This window comes from Schistocerca nitens, chromosome 7, assembly GCF_023898315.1.
Source record: "Schistocerca nitens isolate TAMUIC-IGC-003100 chromosome 7, iqSchNite1.1, whole genome shotgun sequence".
In the NCBI taxonomy this organism is placed as follows: domain Eukaryota; kingdom Metazoa; phylum Arthropoda; class Insecta; order Orthoptera; family Acrididae; genus Schistocerca; species Schistocerca nitens.
The window spans coordinates 283,705,430-283,722,962 of NC_064620.1; the positions used below are offsets into that span (position 1 = coordinate 283,705,430).

At 38.5% G+C, this 17,533-nt stretch overlaps 1 protein-coding gene across 1 annotated transcript in view; it reads left to right on the plus strand.

The window, feature by feature from the left end:
• Nucleotides 1-17,533, plus strand: part of LOC126194652 (muscle-specific protein 300 kDa) — a 607,158-nt gene that overhangs the window by 544,838 nt on the left and 44,787 nt on the right. Inside the window, exons 109-114 of the mRNA XM_049932837.1 lie at nt 4,207-4,392; nt 4,709-11,326; nt 11,409-11,741; nt 12,845-13,183; nt 14,797-15,105; nt 16,026-16,355. Of these exons, the coding sequence (XP_049788794.1) occupies nt 4,207-4,392; nt 4,709-11,326; nt 11,409-11,741; nt 12,845-13,183; nt 14,797-15,105; nt 16,026-16,355 (8,115 nt within the window). The remainder of the gene's footprint in view (nt 1-4,206; nt 4,393-4,708; nt 11,327-11,408; nt 11,742-12,844; nt 13,184-14,796; nt 15,106-16,025; nt 16,356-17,533) is intronic.

The following is a 17,533-nucleotide window of genomic DNA, read 5'->3' on the forward strand; positions in this document are numbered from 1 at the left end:
TCTTCCATTCTATGATGGAATCAACAAACACTACTGTAAAGTATATTTATTCACACACAAGAAGTTACAATCAAGTAACCATCTTCAAGCCACAGATTAACACTACAATTTAAAAGAAGGTTCCTTGGTGTCAAATATACTATTGTTTTTAATTGCAGCATCTGTCGTATATACATGCATCTCTTACCTTATAAATTTTTCACTGGTGGTCAAGTCAAAAATTAATGGCCCATTTCAGTGTTTCAGCGTACTGTCTGGCCAAAGTTTTATCGTGGTTGTATTCAGTATACAAGAATTGCACCAAATATTTGAAAATGAGTCTTTTATGAGAAAATTTAAGTTTTAATGGGATCATTGTACGTTTAGCAGGAACAATTTTTAAGAGCTCATGTATTTGTGTTAAATTTTGTTATAAAAAGATGCAGTTTCCATTTCTGCTTAATGGAGATACCAAAATTCATCATTATACCTGGATACCAGTACAGGTCTCAGTGATGTTGGATAGTTGTTTTATTAAAGTACAGACGAATTACATCTTTCTTGTGTGAGAGAAGGTTTTATGTATAGAAGGGGCTTTGGTACACTGGAAAGATTCAGATAGATTATATATTGCTAATGTAGAGATTTCAGAACCATATTTTAAACTAAAGAACATTTCCAGGAGCAGATGTGCACTATGACCATAATTTATTGCTCATGAACTGAAGAGTAAAATTGAGGGAAATAAAGTAGATGGGATGTGGATAAGTTAAAACAACCATAGATTTTTAAGAGATTCAGAGGAAGCATTAAGCAGCAGTAAACAGGAAAAAAGGGAAAGGAGTATAATAGAAGATTGAATGGCTACCATTGAAGATGAAGTAATGAAGGCAGCAGAAGATATAATAGGTAAAGAGACAAGGACTGTTAGGAATCCTTGGATAACACATGAGACATTGAATTTAATTGACAGAATGAAAATATATTAAAATGCAACAAATGAAACAGGAAAAAAAGAATATAGATATCTAAAAAAAGGATAGACAGAAAGTAGAAAATGACAAAGAAGGAATGGCCTGAGGAAATACAAAGCTGTAAAAGCATGCATGACAATGGGAAAGGTAGAAGTCATCAATAGAAGTTCAGGTGGCAAGTCTGTACTAAGCAAAGAAGGGAAATCTGAGAGGTTGACAAGGCCTTTGTTGAAAATATCAAGCCAGACTGCGAGCATCAGTGTATGATTGGAGAAGCATCCGGTTAGTGGGAGTATGGAGGAGGCTGGGAGGGGGGGGGGGGGAGATAGCAGGGTAAGGATGGGGGCAGTAAAGTGCTGCTCGTGGGAGAGTACAGGGATGAGGTGGAAAGAGGGTAGTGCAGCTAGGCGCAGTCGGGAAGATAGACGGAGTGTGTGTGTGTTTCCGATGAAGATCTTGTTGGCAGAAAGCTCACTCTCTGACGACAGTCTTTTTGTTGTGCCTATCTGCAACTCAGTATCTCCATTATGTGGTGTGTAGCAACTATCCTTTTCACAATGTTGTTACATTCCATCCTGAATTTTCCATTGTTTGAAGATGAAGAAAGAGTATACAAATGAAACAAGATTGAAGACAGTGTTGTGGAAAAGGAGGAGGTGGTAAGTGAAGATGAGAAGGGAGATATTTTGTGAGAAGAGTTCAAAAAAGCATTGAAAAACTTAAATCAAAATGAGGCATATGGAGTAGACACTCCCTCTGAATTATTGAAATCCTTGGTTGAACATATCAAGAAAATACTGTTCCGTGTGGTGTGTAGGATATATGAGAGTCTATGCGAATAGTAATTTGATGTTATTTATGTAAAATATGATAACTATTTTAAACACTGAACATTACAATGTGCCAGTGACATGCATGTGTGTCAGATATTTGTCAGGTTTTAAGATTTGCTGAACAATTTTGCAGTAATCCACTTGATAATAGCCACACAGCTAATATTGCAATAGTAGGCTTTATAAAAAAATAATTTTACAGTCCATTGTGACCATGATGTCATTAAAAATAATAAAATAATAATAAAACTCAGACTTTAAGAAGAATATAATAATTCATATTCCAAAGAAAGCACATGCTGAAAAATGTGGATATTACTGATCCATCATTAGGTGTAGAGAAAGCTTTGGAAAATATTGTCTGGAATGCACTTTTTGAAATTCTGAAGGTAACGGGGATAAAATACAGGGAGCAAAAGGTTACCTGCAACTTGTACGGACACCGGACTGCAGTTGTAAAAATCAGAAGGCATGAAGTGGAAGCAGTAGTTGAGAAGGGAGTGAGATATGATTGTAGCCTGTCCTTCATGTAACTCAAACTTTTATGTTCAGCTGACAGTAAAGAAAATCAAAGAGACATTTGGAAAGGGAATTTAAGTTTAGGCAAAGGAAATGGAGACTGTAAGCTGTGTATCAACAAAAGAAAAACAATATGGAATGCTGTTCTATTAAATCAGGCAATACTGAAGGAATTAGATCAGAAAATGAGTCACTTAGGGTAATAGATGGGCTTTGTTATTAGGGCAGCAAAACACCTTGACTATAGCTGAAGCAGAGAGGATATAAATTGCCGCCGGGCAGCAGCAGGAAAAGCATTGCAGAAAAGGAGGAATTTGTTAACATATAAGTGATAGGAAGGTGGAGTGTACAGTATACAGTTCAGACAAGAAAAGAATAAAAACTTTTGAAATAGGATACTATAGAGGAATAATGAAGATTAGATGATGGGTAGGCCAGATTTCTGTTATGGGTGTACTTAATTAAATTGGTGGAAAAGAAATGTCTTGGCTGAAAGTGTCAGTTGATGATAGACCACACATCGAGGCAATAAAAGTCAATCAATTTGGTAATGGAGGAAAGTATGGGAAGGAGGGGCTAAAATTGTTGAGAGAGAGAAAGGCTTCACTACAGTAAGTAACTTTAAGTGAATGTAAGTTTTAGTAGCTATGTGGAATGAAAGGATAGTGTGGTAAGCTGCATCAAACCAGTCTTCAGACTGAAGACCCCCATCAACAACAAATGCCTTTATTTCAATTGAGAGAAGTTAATTTGCTGCAGTTCTCACAAGCTCTGGATATCATGTAATTGCTAATTGAGAAAAAACATTTCATTACAGTGTTTATGTCTGCTCCTGTCCTAATACCATTGTAGAATCGTGGAGGACAGTTAATGCTTGTTTTATCTGTTATAATAAATCCAGACATATGTTTTAGTTATAAACAATTTGTGTGTCATGCTTGAACTTCAATCTATATCCAACAACACCAGCACTTTTTTGACTTTGTTCCTTGAATAAACGAAAGAAATAACTTAGTCTTGGCTTCATCAACACCAATGGACCTGTCATGTCCACATTAAAGAAACATATTTATTAATTTTACATAGCAATATTAAATTCCACCATACATTTGCAGAAACACTGTTTATGGTTAGCATTTCATGGCATCCATCCCTGGGACAACACTCAATATATTCCAAATATTATCATCGCTTTTGAAAGCTATTTGTATTCTTTTGTTTAATGGCATGGATATACCTCTTTATGTATGCATGTTGTGCAAAACAGTTATTTGTATCAGAAAACCATGTGCTCTATCTTCCCCACACTCTACACAGTTACATCAAATGAAAATTAGTGGTAGCTTTTATTAATCAGATGTTTCGAATAGCATCTCATATCTGTAGTTGAGCAGTGGAAGCATAGTCATTTTAGTGTTCGCTAGGTGCACTTTTATAGTTCAGCAGTACAACACAACCAGAGAAATCAATTTTCGGTCATGAAATATGCTTGAGAGAGTTCTAAAATTTGTGATTGTTACATAAAGCTGCTGGTAATTTCTTATTTTGCTGCCAACTCGTGTTAAGGAAGTTTTCAGATAAAACATAATAAATATGTGAATTTAGGGGCTGACAGCAGTACACAGTACTGACAAAGGGGAGCTATACTTTTATTTATAATGAGTGCATATTTATAATGACTATATATTGAGGTACATGTATAAATAGGCCCATGTTCATTTCTCTAAAATGCAGCTGCAAATCCACTGGTACAGTCAAAAAAGCAAAAGAACCTCAAACTCTCTTTGTTCTCAGCTCATATGAACATACAGTTCTTTTTACATGTCATTTGCACTGAAGTTTTGAAAGGAATCTTTAATAAATTCACTTGTAATTGAATTAGCACTTTCTTCAAATTTCAGGTCCTATCAGAACAGCTGAACCTTAGAGAAGCTCAACTGACCGAGTTGGCTCAGTTATGCCACAATCTTCAGGATTATGCAGATGTGCATCACCTTGCAACAGTGTTGTTTCAGCAGTTGTCTCAGATGGAATCTGCTATTCGTGAAGCATCTGAACAGATAAATATCCGCTTAGGTGTACTAAAGGTATACATACAGAAGATTATTTCAACTTCATGTCTTCTGCTTTACTATTCGATCTCTTTCTGTTGTGCTCTTTCTGCCTTCTTCGACACATTCCTGTGTCATAAAACTATCACCTTTTCTTAATTCTTCAAACAGAAGTTGCTTTCAGGCTGTGTCTCTGTAATTGTTCCTCTTATGTATCCTTTTAGTAGTTTATTAATTGTATTTTCATTCAGTGTCAACATCAGCTTTTGTTTGCAATTAATTGTGTTTAATCTGTAATTAACACTGCATGTATTTTCTAATACCTGTAAATCTTCTTGATTGACATTTTTAGGAGTCACTCATTGCAGAAGAGCAAAAACCAGTTCTCACTTCACAAGAGGAACAAATGTCCATCACACCTGCTGAGCTTGTGCCACCTTTACCACAGCCTTCTCCTGTAGTTGAACCTGATACCCATCCTGAAGTAGTTGATGAAGGATTTGTTTTGGTGTCTTGCCCTGATGTTCGTGATACTGCTACCTTCCCTGAGCTTATTTTACCACCATCACAGAGAGATGAGCAGTTTATTGGGGAGGAGAAGTTGATATTATCCAGAGAAAGAACAGATGACACATTGAATTCTGATGCATCGTCAATGCCCTATGAGGAAGTTGTTTTGACTACTCCAGTACCTGATAAAGATGAAACTGCAGTGTTACATGCCGAATCTCAGACTGGACCCAGCTTATTAATGGATCTTTCAGACAGAGCACCTGTAGAAGTGCATGACAGAGCTTACGGAAAAGCCCAGCCAGTAGACATGGAGATACAAACAGATCTGTTATCACGTGTTTTACCTGACTCAGATGTTGCAGTTCAGGTACAACCATTCCCATCATTGGATAGAGTTGAAAAAGATAGCATCAAAGTGTTACAGAAGACAGAGGGCAATGAGGAGACTATAGAAATATCTACAAAGAAGATAGCAGAAATTTCCAAGCCTGTAAGGGAAGTAGGTGACAGTGACTTATTAGTTCATCTGAAATGCAAGAGCAAGAAAGGTGAAGAAAGCAAGGATGATATTGATCCAGTTTCTTCTGAATTGAAAATTACACATACAGTTCCCCAGTCATTTGAAACAGTTGTTGTAGAACCAGGTGAATCAACTACAGAAGTGATTGTCGATGCAGATGGCACGAAGCGAGTTATTGTTCGCAAGACACACAGGACAGTGGTTATGCGACAACAACATGGTATAATCCAAGAACATCAGTCTACAATGTTGTCATCAGATCGTGCTGGTGTTCCTGCTGCTGAGCTATTAACACTGTCAGGCATTACTGCAGACAGTCAGCAGAAATTACCAGCAAAAATTGAGGAGTTCCCTGAGGGTCCTGTCACAGACTATGTACATACCAGCAGTTCTGTTGTGCCAGTACCAGAAACAGTTTTGGAACCTATTGAATCTCAAAATATTGAAGTTCAGGTGGATTCATCTGAATTTCCATCACACGACAGTGTACCAGTTGTTCAGCATGTTACAAGAAAAATAATTAGAAGGATCCGAAGACGTATTATACGAAAAATAGTTGTAATAAATGGTAAAGAACAAGTTACAGAAGAAGTAATTGAAGAACCAGAAGAAATCGAAGTATTGGAAGATGGCGTACCAAAGATTGCCATTGAGGGTCAAAATAATGATGACACAGTCCTTTTGGTTGAACCCAGCACAGACATAAACATCGAAAAAGAAATTTCTTACCAAACAGTGCCCGCAGGTACTGAAGTAACTACTACACAGCTGTTTCTAAATGCAGAACGTTCACTGGGTATGCCTGTAAAGACAGAACATGAACAACAAGATGGGAGCAGAATACCAGAAGAAAAACAAATATATGAAAAAGCACTAATGATTGAACCATTAGAAACAAATATACAGATGAGAGGAACTGATACTGACCAGTATCTTTACTCTTCAGTTTCATCAGGTAGTGATCAACATAAAGGATATGGTGAAGTGGACATTCCTGAAGGAGTAGTTCCCGAAGATTCAAAAAGCCTTTCTCCTCCAGCTCATATACTACCAAGGGTGCCAACTGCTGATGACAAAGTGGAACAACTAGCAGAGGAAACAGAGAAGCCTGAAACAGTTGTTGACAAACCTCATCCAACAGATAAACCAACTGAAGAAACTATTGTAAAATCCTTGGAAGAGCCTGCAGTATTCAAATCTGCAACCATATCTCCAGAACCTAAATTGGCTGTTGAAACAGAAACAGAAAAACATGTTAGTCAGCTGGAGGATGACAGTTTACCAAAACCTACTGTGCATGAACAGGAGCATGATAGCACTAAGGAAGAAGACAAGACTACACCACTTCAGGATTCCACAGAAACTTCTTTAGCTGAATCGACAAATATTACATTGTCTTTGTCTGGGTCAACTGGTCCATCAAAAGTGACAGAAGAGGAAATAATTTTCTTGGACACGTCCATTCATTCAGCAGACAGTACTCGCAAAGCAGAGACAGATGATACTGGTTATGAACCAGAAGACAAAACATTTGATGAACCTTCTCTCTCAGAAGATGTGAAAAAACAAACAAAAAAGAAAAAGAGGAGGAGAAAACCAAAGGAAAAACTAAAGGAACCATCATCACCGGATTCTAGAGCAGCAGATACAGAAGAAATTGAAGACTTGGTAGACATAGACACTTCAGATAAAATTCATCCTGAATCACTGACAAAAACAGATTTGAGTGGAACATTGGATAGGAAAGGTACAAAAAGAAAAAGAGATAAAAAGGATGATGAGGAAATGATGCCTGAACTGAGTGCAGAAGAGATAGAAGATTACAGCCCTCGAACATCATTGGAAGATTTCCTGCGAGCTGAAAGGGGCTCAGCTCAGTTACCAAAAGAGACTTATTCAGTACCAAGAAGTGAAGAGTTTGTTAGGCAGACTCCACAGACAGTGCCTTCCTCTGTTGAAGAAACACCAGGAACAGTCACAGCTATAGATACCATACACACTGTTGAAAAACTGACACTCGATCCCAATGAACAACCGGATAAACCAGAACATATTTCAGCTGTGGATATCACTCCCAAGGAAGCTGAAACAGAAACAACATCGATGCCTGGTGATGAAACACTTTCCACGTTTACAAAAGTACCGGTGGAAACTTTAGTTGTCAAACCTGAAGAGGGTCAACTTACTCAAGACCAAGAAAGTGTTCAGACCTCTGAACTAGCAACTCAGACAATAACAGCTGATCTGACTCCCACACAGGAAGGAGAGATGCAGACTTCTCCAGATCTTTTTAAGATGTCAGTATCTGAAACTATAGAAACATCAGCTCAGACAGTAGCAGATGCTATTCCAGTACAAGAGGTATCTTCGCAGACAGAGACACTGCTGCCTGGAGACCAGTCTGTTGCAGAAACGGAAGTTTCACCTGTCTGCAAAGAAGAACATCTTGTTGCTACAACTGAAATGTCAATGCAGACCTCACCAGAAGCAATCATAGTATGTCATGAAGAATCTCAGACTGTAACACAAGCATGTCAACCTGTAGAATCTTCAGAGTTTTCCATGCAGACAGTAACAGAGGATCTAATTCCCACTCAAGAAGAAATAGTACAGACATCTCCAGATCTTATTGAAGTGTCACAGGCAGAGACTGTAGTGACATCAGTACAAACTAATGTAATTCCTACTCAAGAAATATCCATGCAGACACTTCCACATGAAGCTACAGATGATGTTATTGACACATCTGTGCAGACACATAAAGAAGATCTAGTGCCAACACAAGAAGGCTCTGTGCAGACTATTGCAGATATAGGGCAGCTTCCTCCCGAAGTCTCAGAGATGTCTTGTCAGACTACTGCAGATGAGGAGGGCTTGACAGCACCAACAAATGTAATTGAAGCAGAAACTGCAGAACTGTCTGTACAGACATCAGAGGAACTGATACCGGTGAAAGAATACGCCAGCCAAGCCTCTGGCTCTGAATTGCCAATTTCTGAAAATGCGGAAATATCTGTCCAGACTTTGCAAGAAGAAATTGCTCCAGTGCAAGATGATTCTATTCAGACAACCCCAGTGATGGAAACAGAAACTGCTGAAATACATATCCAGACTAATAAAGAAGATCTCACACCAACAGTTGAGAAAACAATGCAAACAATGACCCCAGAATTAGATGCGGTTGTTGAAACAGATACCTTTGAAATCTCTGTCCAGACAATAAAAGAAGAAACTGTGCCAACTACAGAGACTTCTATGCAGACAGTGACTCCAGAACCTAAACATGATCCTGTTAAAGTTACAGCCACACAACAAACATCACCAGATTTCATCACAGTTACTGAGAGTACAGAGCCAGAAGAATTTGAGGTCTCACAACCAGCAGCTGATTCAAATGAACCTCTTGCTGCGTTGGATGTACCTATGCCTCCTGAAGAATCGCAAACAAATGAAACTCAACTCAGTGAAGTGTCTGTGCAGACTAAAACTCCTGAATCCCCAGAAAAACTTGAAGTGACAATTGAAGCTGGTGAAGTCATTGCAGTGGCTGAAGCATTTGCACAAACTACTACTCCTGAACCTGTAAGAAATGCTGAGGTATCTGTGCAGACCAGTAAAAGGCAAACACCAGAGAAATATGATGAAACTTCAGATCTAGCAGACTCATCAAGTATAGATATATCTGAAGTTTCAGTACAAAGTAATAAAGACACACCTCCCACTTTTGGAGAAATGCTCCAGAGCTGTAAGCCAGATATTGAAGGACAAATTTCAAAACACACAGAAGACGCTGTTCATGTTTCCAGTCCCAAGGTCGAACAGGCACTACAGGGGTCATTGTCAGAAATTCCTCTGACAGGGAAGTTGGCAACAGCAGATCTGTCTACACAGCTAAAATTCCAGGATATAGTGCCAACACAGGAAGAATTTGCCCAGACATCACCTTTTGAAACTCATAAGCAAATAGATGTGCCACTACCTTTGAAAGACACCAGTGTGACTGAAACTAGCATGCAAACAAGTCCTGTTCAGATAAGCAGCTTAGAGGAAAGCACATCACCATCAATTTCTGATGAACCATATGAAATACAAATTCAGGCATCTATAATGTACACTTCATCTGGACTGCCTACGGTGGAAACTAAAGTCACAAAGCCTGGAGATACTCAAAGTGAAACAGTTCATGATCAGGAAAGCAACATAACAAGATTTGAACCAAGGTCTCAGTCAGAAGTATTGGCTGGAGATCCTAAAAGAAGTAGCCATGAACAGAAATACACATCAGACATCGATGGGTATGGTCAAGTTTCTAAACAAGACTCTGCAAATCAATTAGATAAGATGAAGTATTCAACAGCAAAAGATGAAGTTGGAAACAAAGAAAGTTATGATAGCCATGAGAAACCAGATTTGTTACAACAGCAAATCAAAATTGGCAAAACTGAAGATTTTTCAGTAGTATACAGTGATACACCAGAAACAACAGAAACTTCTCTTCAGTTGAGAGAACCGAAGACTGTTTATCTGTCTTCAGCAGGTACTCCAAAGGAGGTACTTCCATTAGAGGCACAAGGAGCTTCGCTTTATACAGTTACCACCGTGCATTCATCAGATGAAGGTACTGCACCAGCTCATGAAATATTGCTGGATGCTGATGAAAAAAGGAAGGGGGAGGAGAAATCAGGGGAGGAAATGAAAACTGAGAAGGAAGAGAAAGGAGATGAACTTACATCACATACAGCTGACACAACAAGCAAATACATATTTATGGTAAAGAATACTGCTGTACCATCCTACAAAGATGCAGTTGAGTTACCAGACACTCAGGAAAGGAGCCTGAAATTAGGAAACAAGGTTTCACCAGAGAATGATGCAGTTGCTGTTAAAGCAAAAGATCCGCTCCATGATCAGGAGGTATCTTCTCCTCTTGTAAAATCAATTGGCGATCATGAGCAGTCTATAACAGCTAGTAGAGGTGACAGTGAACCTACATCATTGTTCAGTGCAGATCAGTTGCTGTCTCCAGTCTCTGTTCCAGTATCTACAGACATGATAGCTTCAGAGAAAGGCGTTCAGTTGTTGAAGTTTTCATCAGACATAGATACAGATCATGAGAAGCCTAGAGCAACTACTGTTTCATCAACACTGCAAGGTACTGAACTTGGAGAGACCACTGAGTCATTCCCTGATATTGCCAGGGACCAGTTAATAGATGTTACCACAGTGTCTCTGTCAGATGGTAGACCCTTGAAACACTCTGAGCTGCAGCAGTTTATAATGGAGGAAAAACAAAAATCATCGCCAAAGAATAGGGCACTAAGTGTTGTAGAAGATGCCAAATGGAAACAAGCAAGTAACTTGGTTGTAGAACGAGTAAAAAATCTACAAAATGCTCGACGCACTACTCATTTATCAGGTATGCTCTGCCTTGCTTCCTTACATGAAGTTGTCGCAGAAGAATCAGTTGAACAAAGGAATACAGCACTTCAGCAGAATTTGAATCTCCTGAGGACTGCTGCAAAGAGCAGAGATGTTATTGTTATACAGAGAACCGTAATAACAACGATAGAAACAATTTCAACTTGGCTCGAAACAGTTGAATATCGCGTTTTCTTGAATCGGCAGAAGCAGGCTACTACATCACCAACACAAGAAGAAATTAAAAAACAGTTTACTACACTTAAAAATGAGATAAGTACTATTGAAGAGAATGTTGGTGAATTGGGAAACATCTTAGAGGAAACAGAAGGCATCTGCAATGAAGATGATAAAGCTCGAATGAAGGAATGTGTTATATCACTACAGGAGCAAGTGAAGGCTGTGGAAGAGGTGGCTCAGGAGACAGAAGAGAGAGCTGCAAGGGAACATGGACGCTGGGAGGAGTTCCTGAATGCTGTTAATAACATCAGTGTTCTAGTTGAAGAACTGAGAAATCAGGTAAATACATTTCCAGTAAATGTTCTGCTACCTTCATTATCTGAACGGCATTTTAATAGCTGTAACTACAATGTTAATACAGGTGGAGGAAATGTCAGAGTCTGACCTGCCTGCCCGAGAGAAATTGTGCCAGCTAGATGAGGCTGAGAGTATGAATCACAGCCATAGGGAGCAAACATCTCAGCTGTTGCTGACAGCACGTCAGCTTCTTCGTGATTTTCCAGGCCGGGAAGTCCCTCCTGAGACATATGCTGCACACGAGACAACCCGTATTATAGAACTAGCAGTGGCTTGCCAGAGGGACAAGGTTCTACAGCAGCTTGCTCTTTCTGACGAGTATGAGCAAACTCTCCGTGAGTTCGCACAAATAACAGATGTTGCTGATGCTCTTGTAGAAAACGACACTGCGGTGCAGGTTTGTATTTAGCATGTACACTGATACTCTAAGCTACCCATACTTTAAGCTATCCAATATCATTCAGTAAACAGGAAATTAGAGTTCCTGATTCTTAACCCTTTAAATTTTATGTAGGTTGTTACTTTTGGGCTTAAGTTCTATCTGCAATTAACCATTATCTGTTAATTCTGTTATCATGTGAAGTATGACTTTTGTGCTGAATTCTGAGATAGTTACTGACTTAAATAAAATATAACAGTGGAAACTCCAGGTAGGAATATCAGACAGCAGGAAAAGACAGATTGCTACTTACTGTAAAGCTAACACACTAAGTTGCTGACAGGCATGATTGACAGACACTCACACATAAGATTTCAGCCTCAGCCTTCGTCAGAAGAAGAGAAACACACACGATTCATTCACACAAGCAAGCACACCTCACGCAGTGCAGTGGCTCTTTTATTGAAGAAGGCTGAGGCCAAAAGCTTACATGTGCGTGGCTTTTAATTGTCTCTGTGTGCAACTTAATGTGTTATCTTTACGGTAAGTAGCAGTCTGTCTTTTCCTCATTGTAAATATAATACAAGGTTGTGTAAAAACAGATTGTGGTGCTACAATTAGTTTTTATAATATGTAAGGGTTCAAATTTTCATTTTCTTAATTTTGTCTGTATGTTTGAGACTTCCTTTTAATGACTCATCCTGTCTATTGACTGTGTCTTTCTTTTTAGATTCTGTTTTGGTTCTTAGAAGTGTACTTGAAACACTGTAGTGGCTTAGTGGACACGTTTTAACTGTCAGAAAGTGCTTACATTTTTAATTATAAGTGGATTGGAAGAAATACAGGATTCTGTAATGAAAGCTTATATTTGCTAATGATGTCTTGACTTATTTCAAAGTGGACTCAATTGGAAATTTATAAATGCTAAGACTTTTGTTCTTCTCTTAACTGTGTCGTCTCCCATGGTTATTTTGTAGGGTGTATGTGAATAAAGAATTATGATTTGGAGGGGAATGTTTTATGTGCAAACCATAAATGCTAGTTGCGTACTTCAGTCTTAAAAATACAGCTGCAAAACAGTTGCTTGTAGAATGAATTGACTTAAATTCTTTTTCCTGTAGGACCTCAACCACCTACAAGAAGAAATGCAGAAACACCGTAAGTTTTTTGTAAATCTGAGTCATTGTCGCAGTATTCTTGAATCTTTGGAGGGAAATTTGGACAGTGAGACACGAGCTGCACACCATGCCCTTCACCAGAGCCTTCACAGACGTGCAACAGCTATCTTGGATAAAGCAGCAGCACGAGCACAGCAAATGGCATTGGCTGCATCTCGCTGGACTGTTTTGGAACAAGGCATGCGTGATGAATGTGGCTGGTTAGCTGTGGCACAGCAGCGCTTGCCAGACTTGACTGCCGTAACTACTAGTGATTTCCACCAGTACATATCACTTTTTCAGGTAAGAAATTTCTCATTGCATCAATAATTTGTAAACTTAGAGAGGATTTTAAGTGAGTGTAGTGTTATAATAGCTGAAAAAAATAAGGTTGGTCCATATGGCAGTAATATCAGGAAGGCCGGTATTACACTATCAAATTTCTTTGTGAAAGTTGATATGTCAAATATTTATGTCAAAGAAGTTTGATGGTATAATAGTATAATAGGGCACTTCGTGAAATCTCATCTTGTCAAATAAATTTGATCAAATCTTGGGCCTTGCTGTAGATTTGTTCATAAGTTGCTTGTCTTCTGTTCACTGTGCTGCAATGTGACATGTTACAATGTGGAGCCCTAGCATCGTTGCGGCCTTCTGTCATCTGTAGTGTGTTTATAAACATGGCTGGTAAATACAATTGGTGTGTACTGTCAACTAGAAAATTAATAGATATGTATGAAGCTGATTGAAGTGCTTTACAACATGAGGCACCCTGAATACAAAAATAGATTAAGAAGATTGCAGAGCTATAAAAATATTGCGGAGGTCATTAGCTGTGAGATACGATTTTCGGACACAAAATGTAATTGATTTCTTTATCAAATAAAAATTGTTCTTAATGCACATAAAGTGTATTGAACATTTATTTACCTTCAGACATTGGTCCTTTAATGTTTTATAAATTGCTGCACGCGTTTCAGGTATTATTTTCATTAATGTGCACTGTGATATTTGAGTGCTGTACTGTAAGCTAGCAGTTCTTAAGTGGGTATTGTGCTTTGTGATACAAGGATACACTTCACTGAGCACATACTGCGATGTATGCTCATCCATTCTTAAGTAATTTATGTCCTCCACTACAAGCTCACGTAACAATTTTTGTTGAATGCTTTTGTCGTCTCATTGTATAACCCACTGCTTCACCCAGGTACGTTTCCTTTTTTTCCCCCGCTTGTCTGCCACATGTGCACACAGTGCAATTGTGGTACACGCAACTGTTGTGGTTAATAACAAGTTGTTGTCAGCCATCTTGCACTTAGACAAAAAATATGATGACAGTGTACTACCCATTTTTAGTGCCATGTCAAAGATCTTTGTCAAATAAATTTGATGAATATTTGATCATATCTTTGATCAAATTTTTGACAAAGAAATTTGATAGTGTAATACTGGCCTAACTGAATAAGAATATTTGCACTCTGTAGAAAGTTGTAACATGAAGTGCTTCAAAAAAATTCAAGAGCCATCAGTTTTATAAACATTATTCCTTCACTTTGAAGATGCCTAATCTGCTGTTCACCTTCTTGTGATGGTGTCACAGCCTTATTTTGTAACTTATCTCTCTGGTCATAAAATTTGTATGTCAAAATTGCAGTCAAGTTGAAGACATGAGTTTTTAAAATTAATTTAATATTATGTCAATTAACAATTTTTATTGTGTTTTTGATATGAAATTAAATATGTAGTAGCTTGATTGAATTCCTCAAGGAAACTTAAAAGAGTATACAGCCAAAGGTACGCAAAATGGAAAGTTTTTCTGATATGTTTTTTGGACACAAAATTATAATAATGCTTATCAACTGTGTGTATTTTTGTATGTATGGAGTCACTGAAATAGTTAAACCCTTTGCTTTCAGTCTTTAGCTGCTGACTGTGCAACCCACCAGGCCCGTATTGCTCACTTGCTTGAAACAGCACAGAGACTGCAAGAACTAGTCACTTGTGTGGGCTTGGAGACCCGCTATGATGAAACTGTCAGTGTGTTACTTCAGTTACAAGATGATGTTGCTGCCAACTTAAGACGCCTAGTTGCATTCCGTGAACACTGGACGGCCTATGATGCCTTAGCAACAAGACTCGATAATTGGATTATTTCAGCTGATAAAGAGCTTGACCAGATATCCAGCTCTACTGGTACACTTACTGGCAGTATGAGGCAGTTCTGGGTGAGTTCCATTCTGTTCCAAAATGATCTGCCACCACTCTTCCCCTCTCTTCTTCTTCCCACACTTCACTGAGTAGCTAGTGTTAATCACTGTGTTGAAAACAAGTCTCCTTAATTCTCATGTATGAGAAGTTCTCTTGAAGCTCCACTTTCCCAAAAAGTTACCTTGATATCTTATCACAGTGTACTCTGCAAAGGCACTGTCACACTCTCTCCAGCCAACCAGTGAGTTCTTATTTATGCTCATTTCTACTGCCCCCTGCCGATAAACTACCCCAATTTTATGCTAACAATAAGCAGCATTTTCGTTGTCCTTTAAAACACATAATGTGTTACAACTTCATATGCATATTAACATAGCTGCTGTGATTTGTGAATATTACCATTGTGTTTCTGTCATATGACACACAGGCATTAATTGAAATACTAAATTCCTTTTAAAATAATCTGAAGTCAGATTCAGATTCAGAAGTAATAAGTACACTGCAGTAGCAGTACTTGAAAGTAATCAGAGAAATCAAGGAAAATGTGCACTTAATAATCCAAAATATTTTAGGTAGGTTCAAACTTTAACCTGGATGTTTTGTGTAAATGTCTGGCCAGTTGAGACTTTGGATCAGTATGTGTGACATGGATAGATAATACAGTTGGTAGTACATTTCTGTCAAGAAGTAGGGATCTTGATTCGAGTCAATGTCTATTCATCTGCCCCATTCTATTTATTGAATGAACCGATAATAATATGATTGAATTTCAATAGTTCTTAACATGAATAACGTGAACATCCTGCGCCCCCCCCCCCCCCCCACACACACACACATCCACAAAGACTTAAGAAGTTTTGCTCATGTGTGAGAAATATTTAATTATGCTAAAACAAGGATATTAAGCAGATTTCAAATGATTTGTTGTTTTTAACAGGAACTGAAGGCACAATATGAGTTGCATAATGGTCTACGATCAGAAGCTGGAAATTGCTTTGATGCTGCAATGCGTACACTTCCTGTTGCGGATGAAATGCTGCAAAGGCAACTGCATGCACAATTGGAGGAACGGTGGCAGCGCCTATCAGGGCGAGTTATAACTGTGAGGGATGCAGCAACACGTGGTATTGAAGATGAATCAGTACCACTTGCTGACAGGCTTGCTGTACTCGCTGGTGAGCTAAACGAACTACAGTCTGCCCTGGATGACATGCATGGTGTCTTGCGCTCACCTGATGAACTGGACTTATACATTCAGAGGCTTCAGGTAAGCTATAATTAGCTTGTTTACTGGTTTATGTGCCTGCCTCAAAATAATTTGTAGGTTCCTGGAAAGTATGTTCTTATGATTTTTTATTGGTGATTATAAAATGCAATATTTTATTCCCATTGATATTTGAACACTGAGTCTGTTTTTGTGTGTAATTTATTGTCTATGAACTGCATTGAAGGAAAATTCAGCTGAGAAAACTAACAAATTATGAGACAGAATTGCTGGGTAGTCTTATCTCTTGGAGGAGAAATGTGTAGCACCACCATTAGACAGCTATAAAATAAAAACAACCACCTAGCCTTCAGAACTAATAGTTCCTTTGTCTGAAAGGAGACAGGGAAGGTTAAAATAAAAAGGAAGGGTAGATCACTGAAACCCCAGGATGAGAGTGAGCCACTAAAGATGGACAAAGGAACTCTTAGTTCCAAAAGCCAGATATTGTGACCCTGTCACATTTATGTGTGTCTGTTGGAAGTTCTGTACATGTGCCTCCTGAAAGTAAGTACTTACCAGCAATTACATCTGATTTTCTATACTTTTTTTACTGGTAAATGATTTTACAATATATGCAGACAGCTGATGTGTTAATAGACAGATATTGATGTAATTCAGATTTCACAAGCATTTTTCTCAGTAATATGCAGATCACTTCATAATGATCATAGGGACCAAAATCAGCTGACGATCTCCTCATATAACTTACGTGCAGTAGCGAAGTTGCAAGATATGGAGGAGGGGAGGGCGACCCAGTTTGAATCTATGCGGTAGATTAATGCCTATTGGTCCAGAACATGTAAGACTGAGTATGGTTTTTTAGGTGGTGTTAGACAATAGTTTAGGCAAATGTAGGACTGGCCTCAAATCCACCTGAGAAAATATAGTATATCAACAATTACAATACAATAACACAGACAAGGGTGTATCCAACAAAGGGCAATGAGGTAGTTAACTCCAACTCACCTGCCCCCCCCCCCCCGCCCCCCAGTCACTACCACCGCCACCACCACCATCACCACAACCACTACCACTCACCCACACTTGTTCCTAGAAAAGAAAGTCTTTCCAAACAAAAGCCACAATCTATTGCACTAGGCAGACAGACAAATTAACTCAGTATTAATATTATGAATTAACTCTGTATTTGTTTGAAGAAGTTTCTGAAAAATGGGAAA